Source organism: Capsicum annuum, chromosome 9 (assembly GCF_002878395.1).
Source record: "Capsicum annuum cultivar UCD-10X-F1 chromosome 9, UCD10Xv1.1, whole genome shotgun sequence".
In the NCBI taxonomy this organism is placed as follows: domain Eukaryota; kingdom Viridiplantae; phylum Streptophyta; class Magnoliopsida; order Solanales; family Solanaceae; genus Capsicum; species Capsicum annuum.
Genome location: NC_061119.1, coordinates 25,643,421 through 25,652,745, shown reverse-complemented (window position 1 = coordinate 25,652,745; position 9,325 = coordinate 25,643,421). Strand labels below are relative to the sequence as shown.

Sequence of the window (9,325 nt, the reverse complement as noted above, 5' to 3'; positions counted from 1 at the left end):
ACTACCATTTTAGCTATTTCTTTCCGGTCCCTCAATTTATTATACTTCTTCGTTGCCTGACCGGTTTCAGGGTTCATTCTAGTTTGCGTTGGCCCACCAACATCGCCACCACCTCATGCAATATTTAACTCTCTTTCGTGAGCATCACCTATATGTCTCATTAACGTACCCGTACCCCCTTACTTGCCTCCGCTTTTATGCATATATATTTATTGACAAATATTGTATTGCACCTCAGAATTTGATATACGTTCAAAAAATTGTCATGCAATACTAGTTGTTTTACAAGATCTTGGGGCACGGGGAGGACGGAAAGAGAGATTAACCGATTCAAATCTAACGTTAATATTTCCTACTGCGGCTATTTCACCAATATTTTTATCATCTTTGTCTAAATTAATCGCATCTACTTCATTCTCTTCTTCTATATCGTAATTTTTCTGAGCTTCTACATAATCCATATCGTGAACACCTACACCTAAAGGTACACCTACTTCTTCCTCAAAAGGTTGACTAAGCGGTGTCGGAGGCACACGGGTATATCTACTACTTGAACTACCTCTACCGCTTTCGGGACAAAAATTTTTAGCACCTTTAGTAGCGAGATTTCTTAATTTATTCATAATATAAATTAAACTAAAAAATTTAAAATACACAAATATAATAAAATTAAATATTTAACAATTAATATACTAAATAAAAATTAAACGTAAGAGATGGAATGACAATACCAAATTTTAAAATTATCCAAAGGTTGCGACTTTAGAAACTTCCACTCGTACTTTGTAATCGCAAAATTAAAAAATTAAAGTGAACACTCTAGGCAATTAAATTTATAGAATATTTGAGAATTGAGATTTGAGAGATAATAAAATTTGAGAGAATTAAAAATTGTGTGAAAAATGGTTCAAAGGTGTAGGGTATTTATAAAAAAAAAATTGAAATTAAAAAATAATTTTAAAAAAAAAAATATATATTTTTAATTAATGGGCCCAAACTAGCCGTTTGGACCCAAAAACGGCTATATAGCCATTGGACAATGGCTAGTTTGGCCCGAAATCCAAATTTAAAAAAAAAAATTAAAATCGGGTCGGGCCTGTTAACCGACAGGCCCCAACCGAGTTGGGTCCGGGCCAAGTTAATCGAACCCAAAACAAAAAAAAGTTGGCCCTATACCCAGTACCCTAAAGCCCTTGGGCATACTGAGCCGAGTTAAATCGGACCAGTTTCATTAAATAAGACGGTTCAGATCGAGTTGGGCCGGGTCAACCCGACCCATTTGACAGACTTAATTACAATGAAGAAATCTTCTTTATTTATAGAAAAATCTAACCTTCATGTTTCTAACTTTTTCATAAATTAACATTCACTATATATGTAAAGTATACATTCACTAATAATTCACTATATATGAGAAAATAGACATTCACCATATATGATAATATATTTATAACATACATAAATTTTTTAAATTCTTCATGTATACACATAACTTAGATCAAAAGTAATAAATTCACTTGAACACTAAAAAAAAAAAAAGTATATATAATATAAACTATTTACTAAATAATTTTTATCTTGAATATCAAATCTATAGAAATAATCCCTCTATCTCACCTATAGGTCCTATCAAACTAAAGAAGCAGCATCCGGCAAGCCTTGCCTGAAATCATCATCAAAACTAACTACCGGCGGACGTTTAGGACGTCTAACGTTAACGGCAGCACGACAAACAGGGCAACTAGATTTCGAACATAGCCACTTATCAATACAATTAAAATGAAACATATGTTTACACGTCATCAATTGTCTAACTTCTTCTCCTTCAACAAACGCCGTTAAACACACCGGACACTCGTTGCTTGAATCCTCATTATTCTCCTCGGACGACAACTTTTTCTCGTACTTTACTACTATCGATGTCGTGTCCATATGACATGTTTTAACCTCACCGGAATTATCGCCGGAGCTTCGCCGGAAAATGGTTTGGGGGCGTTTCATAGCGTAGATGAGAGCATATACGAGAGTCGGTATGATTATGAGGATGATAAGAGAGATAATTGCGAATAGAGGGGACATGTCGGAGTTCCGGTGAAGGGATAGGTGTAGTTTTGAAGTTTTAAGTGGTGGAGGATGACTCAATTGATTATGTATTAGTATCATTGGCCTTTTTTAAATATTTAGTTTGTTGGATTTCATGACAAGTGGACATATATGCATGATAGGAGTATTATATTCATTTTACGTGTCCTTATATTAAATAAATATTTTAATTTATTTAAATTAAGAGAGTTGTATTATATTTTTTTCCATAATATTCTTAGGATTAGTTTGGTTGGAGAATAAGTTATTTTGAGATAATTTTTCTCAGAATTAGTTATTTTGAGATTATGTTCCAAATATGAGATAAATTCATTCTTATATTAATTTTGGAATTAGTTATACTTTATACTAATATGAAATGAGCTTTTAGTGTTAAGAGCCCGTTTGAATAGGCTGAAAAAAGTGACTTTTAAAAAGTTCTTTAATAGTATTTTTGAAAGTGCTGAAATTTATTTTAAAAATAAGCAGTTACGTGCTTAGATAAAAGTTCTGAAACTGAAAAAAATTATTGATGTATTTGGTAAACAAGCGTTATTAAGCACTTTCTTTTTGTCAAAATGTCTGAAATACCCTTAAAACTGTTAATAATATGTAGAGTTGATTATTATTAATTTTTATTTCTAAAATGATTCAAATTAAATTAATATATATTTTAATTCAGTTTCAATATAAACTACTAACCCCGCTCTCTCTGTCTGTCTGTCTATTTATCTATTAAATTTGTGCGTTAAAATTTTTTTTTTTTGTTAAAAGAGTTTAAATCATCGAGCAAAATATATATATTACTAATCATTTTAATTACATTAATAGTTAAATAGTTGGCCACAAATGATACTATTTATTTGATAAAATGACTCTTAATTGAAAAATATATTACTCATTGATTGAGTAATGCAACAATACAACAACAACAACAACAAACCCAGTGTATTCCTACAAAGTGAGGTCTGAAAATGATAAAATGTACGCAGTCCATATCGCTACCTCCAAAGAAGTAGAGAGGTTATTTTCGATAGACCCCCAGCTCAAGATAAAGAATAGCACACAAAGTTGTAATAAAACATGAAGCAGGATGAATATCATAACAGAAATAAGGAATAAGAAATAATAAAAATAGATATCAGAGAAATATGAAATAAGAGAAATACGAGCAATTCGAATAAGAAATAAGAAATAGGACATCTACCTAGTAGTAACATACACTCACAGACCAACAACACCCACCACACCCAAACTCTCCTGACTAGAGGCTCCTACTTATGGACACAGTCCTAGGATTACTAACTCGGCTACACATGCGCTCTCCTAACACCTTGCTACAACCCACACACTCACCCTAGCCTTCTACCCTTATCCGCGACCTCCACACCTTCATGTCTAGGGTCATGTCCTCAGTAAGCTGTAGCTGCTCCATGTCATGTCTAATCACCTCCCTCCAGTATTTCTTCGGCCTACCTCTACTCTTCCTAAATTCATCCAAAGCTAGCCTCTCACACCTACGAACTGGGGCATCTATGTCCCTCCTCATCACATGCCCAAATTATCTCATCCTTCTTTCTCGCATGAAGTAGTATTTAAAATATTGTCGAATACGAATATTGTATCGTCAAATATAGATGGATTGTTCACTAATCGTTCATGAAGTTGTATATCTTCAGTGAGTGTTCTCCATATATCTTGGTTGGAGAGTTATTTTTTCTTAGAGAAATCATATGTTGTACAATAATAACTATCTAAATTTAAAAGAATGTATTAAAGAAGGAGAATGAATAGGAGCCTTGGAGTAACTGGTAAAGTTGCTGCCATGTGATCAGGAGGTCACAGGTTCAAGCCTTGAAAACAACCTCTAGCAGAAATGCAAGGTAAGACTGCGTACGATATACCCTTGTAGTGGGGCCCTTCCCCGAACACCGCACATAGCGGTAGCTTTAGTGCACCGGACTATCCTTTATTAAAGAAGGAGAATAATACATAAAAATTATATTTCATAAATTAGAAGTACAAAAGAGGTAATTTTGAAATAAGGGAGAATTATGAGGGATAAAAGTATCTTTTACTTGGTCAACCTTTAATGACTTATAAGCCAAAAATAAATAAGCATGGAATGATGTGCTTTTAGCTTTTGACTTTTAAAAAGCCAATTTTATTTTTTTAAGTAACTTTTAAAATTGTCAAACACTTCTAAAAATAAAAAATGGCTTAAAAGCCAAAAGCCATTTTGACCAACTTTTAAACTTATCCAAACACCCTCTAAATAACTTTTTCCTTCGTCCATCTTTACTTATTCATTATACTAAAACTAAATGTACAACAATACTTATCCAATTCAAAAAATCAATTAATAATTTACCCTTTGCGTCTTTTTCACCCTTGCTATTAAATACTACTAGTTTAACCGCACGTGCAACGTCTGATTATTTAAATTAAATGATTTTATCTATTACAAAAAATTTTAATAAACTATAAAAGTCAAAAACCTTTCACACGTTAATATAATAATGTAAACATAAACATGTATATATATATATATATATATATATATTTTACCACCAGAAGTTTCAAGTGGTTCATGGATCATCACTTTTGCATTTGCCATACAATAACTCTTTTCCTTGTTGCCACAGATTAAGAAAGATGCATCAATTTGAATCATATTTGTATTACGATTATTTTTCTTCTTTATATATTTAAAATCTTTTCTTATTTTAAATTCAAATATTTACAAAATCATTGATTACATTCTTATTACGTACTTAAAACTTTTAAAAACTGGTACTTCTTAATTTTTTTTATTTTAACAGTTTTGTATTTATTTCTAGATTTTTTAAATCTCCTTAAAATCAAATTTAGTTGATTTAGAATTCTGAAATTAACGGATTACTTGTCATTAATTTTGATGACTTCTAATAAGGAAAACTTTTACCTTAAACATTTTAATTAATTTTTAACTCTTAAAATAGGAAAAATAGTGAAATTCTGATGAGTTTTAAGAAGAAAAGGTTTTATCATAAATATATTTAACTAATTTTCAACTCTTAAATATTTTTAAAAAATAGTGAAAAGACGATTTTGTCTAAAACAAACACTTTTAGTGAAGGGCAAAAAGTTCAAACAACATCTTTAAGGCCCCTTCACACTTTTAATATTGTATATATATATATATATATATGTATGTATGTATGTATATAGATATAGATTATAGATTATAGATTATAGATATAGATTATAGATTATAGATTCATTGCCAACTACGTTTTCAAAGCATTTTATTTATGATATTCAAAGCATGATATAGTAAAATTACTCTATTATTTATTGCAAATTTCTTAAGATATGTGTCAAATTAACAATGAATAAGTAAAGATGGTCAGACATAAGACATCTATATCTATAATCTATATATACAATATATTAAAAGTGTGAAGACCTTTAGAAAAGTGATTTGAACTTTTACCTTTCATTAAAAATCTATGCTTTAGATAAAATCATCTTTTCACCTTTTTCTCAAATTATATTCTATATAAATACTACTAATATATAATTTTGAAAAAACTATATATTTTTGGAAAAATTTAAAGCTACCAATATTTTGTCAAACTAAATTCCTAAAAGAATCCTAATACAACTTTGCCAAAACAAAAAACAAAAGTGGGATTTGTACAATTTGTTTGAAAATAAAATTTCAACATATATAGGATCTTCTCTTTTTTGGTTTCCCATCCGATGTTCGGTGTCCGCATTGGAGCGTCGACTAATTCGGATCGCGCGTTGCAGGACCCATTAAAGTGGCAGCGCTTCCAACAGAGTTTTCTCCATATCCAGGGTTGAACCCTCGACCTCTGATTAAGGGTGGAGCAGCCTCATCCACTGCACTGCAACCCATGTTGGTATATAGGATTCTTCTACTTCTATTATAAATTGTGTTATTTTTTGTCAAAAAATAAAATTATGGTGCAGGGATTTTTGACAAAACAAAAATTGATGTAGGAGTCCAATATATATATACTACTTCTACTTTTTCAGTATTTTCTTTTTTTGGGTTTGATTTAATTTTCTTGCATTTATTATTATCATTCTTTCTAACGGATTTTGCCTTTAGTCTTCCAGGTGTTAATTTAAACAATGAATTCTCCTCTTCTAATAATTTTTATATTTCTCTTTCAGGTGAATATTGTTTAACTAAAAAATTATTAGTTGAAACAATCATGTTGCCGCCGAATGAAGTAGCCAATAGCCGATAAAAATCAAAGATTGATAATTTATTTTTTATAGTGTTTTCTCTTAATTGGTTTATTCTCCTAAATAGCGAATTCCATCCAACAATACAAATACAATATAATAGTTGATTCGAGCCTATTTTGAGGATTTTGACAATTTAAATATAGACCATTAGAATGTTAAAATGGTTATTTTCTTAATAGATCTTATTTGTTTTTTTTTAGTTAGGTACGTCAAGTTAATTGAGCAGTGAAATAAATGAGACATTATGGTAATTATGATTTAGTTTGTTCCACATTTTTCCTTAGTTTTGAATTTATTTAGTGGTTTTCTGATTACGGATAAATAATAATGAGTCTTGATTTATTTTCATGTTACTGGGACATGAAGAATCGTCTGCGTAGAAGTATCACTACTTTGGAGTAGGAAACAGTTTTACCTCTGCTTATATTAACGATAACCCAAACTTGTTTTTCAGCATCTACGTACCTGTTTTTGTTTTTTTCCGATTATTATTTTGGGATGGTGATGTCTACTTAGAAAATCCTCTAGGTTGCTTAAAGGATATTCGTTAGGGTGGACAACAATGAGACTGAATCATCTATAGGGCGAATTTTTTCTGAAAACTGTTTTGTTTAGCATATTAATTCTTTTTCGATCTTGTTTATTCTTAATTATAGATTAATAGAAGTACATAAAATTAAAATAATAACATATTTGAGATACTATATTATTTTTTATCAATTAAATAAATATATTTGGTACTTTTTAAATAATTTTATTCTTTTTGTGTATATAATATTATGGCAAAATGGTTCGATAGACTCTTGTACTATGTCCATTTTGTAATGTATATACTCCTACTTACATTTTTGTCATCTGGACCCTTGAACCCACAAAAAACAATATTTTAAATACTTTTTCGGTGAGTGTGCTGCCATGTCATCTTCCACGTTATTTTTATATTTAAAAATGTTAACTATTAAAATAAATAAATAAATAAATATACAACACCCACCCTTTCTTTCTCTTCCCTTTTTCTTTCTTTTTCCTGTTCTCTTCTTTCTCTATTTCTTCTTCTTGTTCTTTTTCTTATTCTTATTCTTCTCCCTCCTCTTCTCATTCTTCTTTTTCTTCACCGTCTTCATCTTCTTATTCTTCTTGCTCTACGAAAAAATTGAGAAGTGAAAAAAATCTGAGAAGTATTTTTTCTATTCAAAATTCAAAAAAATCTAAGAGAGTCGAACTGGTGGGGGCCGAAGAACAAAAAGTGAAATTTTTATGTATTGGATTTGCTGGAATTTGAGAAACGAATTGATTTTTTCTTCTCTTGTATTTTTTACTTGTTGGATATGTTGAAAATTGATGTTTTAGTTGTTGGAGTTTGAGAAATTTCTGTTGCCCGAATTTAAATGATTTTTCGATGGGTAGGAGGAGGTTTGGGGGGCAGGTCTTGAAATTCAATGTAAAAACTCAATTTTTATGATTTTTTTGTGATTTGGGTAATTCAAGAAAGTTGAAAATTCTTAAAATTCAATGTAAAGACTCAATTTTTATTTTTCTTGGGATTTCTTATGATTTCTTGTGATTTTGGTAATTTAAGAATGTTGGGAATTCTTGAAATTCAATGTGAATATTTTTTTTGCTTTTTTGGGGATATTTTGTGAATTAGTTAAAATTCAAGAACGGAGGTTTCTATATATGGACATTAGGCGTGTACAAATCAAACCGTTAAGTCAAATCGAACTGATGAATCAAACCAAACCGAGGAAAAAAACCGACTTATGGTTTGGTTTGATTGGTTTGGTGTTGGCAAAAAAAAATCGATCATTCTTGGTTTGGTTTGGTATTAGAAAAAATAAAATCAACTCGAACCCAAACCAAACCCACGTAATACATATATACTTTTAATTTTTTATACGTAAAAACATATTACTTATAATCTACTTTCTAATTACTTTTATTATTTTTTTCTATTCAGAAAATAGATATATATATATTCTTGGACCTTTAATTATAGTATTTTTCCATTAATAACATATTAATACAAAGCCCAATATCTATATCTATAATTTATTAAAAGTGTGAAGGGCCTTGAAAATGTTGTTTGAACTTTTTGCCCTTCATTAAAAGTTTTCGGAGAAAATGGTCAATTACCCCTCCAACCTTTAGTCAAAATCCCAACTACACACTTAACCTTTACTAGAGTCCCATTACCCCGCTAAACATTTTTTTACTGTATTTTATACCCCTCCCATTGCTGAGATATCAATATAAACCAAACAATAACACATGCGTGTATACACGCGCCTGGGCCCACTCCTACTTTTTCACTTCCTCCTACAACGAAATATGCCATTTCCATGGATAACACACAAATGACACATCTCTCAGTTCTCTATACATCCACTCACCATCTATAACACAACACACAGAAAAACACACACAATACACAGACTACTACATAGCCAGACGCGAGAGATGGGAGAAACAATGAAAGAAAAGAGGGAGAAAGAGGGAAAAACAGAGAGGGGAGGTCCATCGGGGGAAAAAACAGCTTTTTTTTTTCAAAAGTGAGGCTGTTTATAATGCTTAAAACCAAATTTAATCAATTAAATTTCAATGTAAATATTGAGCTCCGAATAAAAAAATCAAAAAAGTCATTATCAGCTGTGCCAAATTGAGTCACTTTTGAAGATTTATCTAGAAGAAGACAAACAGCTGATGCTGAATTGTCAAAGCAAAATAAGACCAATAACGTAAGGGGATCAAAAAATTTTATAGGCCAACTTGTACCTATGTGTTGTCAAAGTACTTTTGGCTGACTCCTCCTTGACCTGTTAACTTTCACCGACGAAATTTCGCCAGAATAACTCCGGCGAAATCACCTTTTGAATCCAAATTACCAACTTATTTTTCTTATTTTTTTGATCAAATCCCGTCAGAAAAAATCAAAAACACCAAATTAGCGACAAAAATGCATGAAACAAACCCATTTCGCTAT

At 30.7% G+C, this 9,325-nt stretch overlaps 1 protein-coding gene across 1 annotated transcript; it reads right to left on the bottom strand.

The window, feature by feature from the left end:
- Nucleotides 1-1,525: 1,525 nt before the first annotated feature.
- LOC107841652 (RING-H2 finger protein ATL33-like) lies at nucleotides 1,526-2,204 on the bottom strand. The gene has a single exon (XM_047396171.1). It carries the CDS (start codon nucleotides 2,161-2,163, stop codon nucleotides 1,630-1,632), a length of 534 nt encoding a protein of 177 aa, XP_047252127.1. The 5' UTR covers nucleotides 2,164-2,204; the 3' UTR covers nucleotides 1,526-1,629.
- Nucleotides 2,205-9,325: the final 7,121 nt, after the last annotated feature.

Excerpts from the sequence above, each read along its gene's own strand:
- LOC107841652 (XM_047396171.1), bottom strand. The coding sequence starts at position 2,163 with ATGATACTAATACATAATCAATTGAGTCATCCTCCACCACTTAAAACT.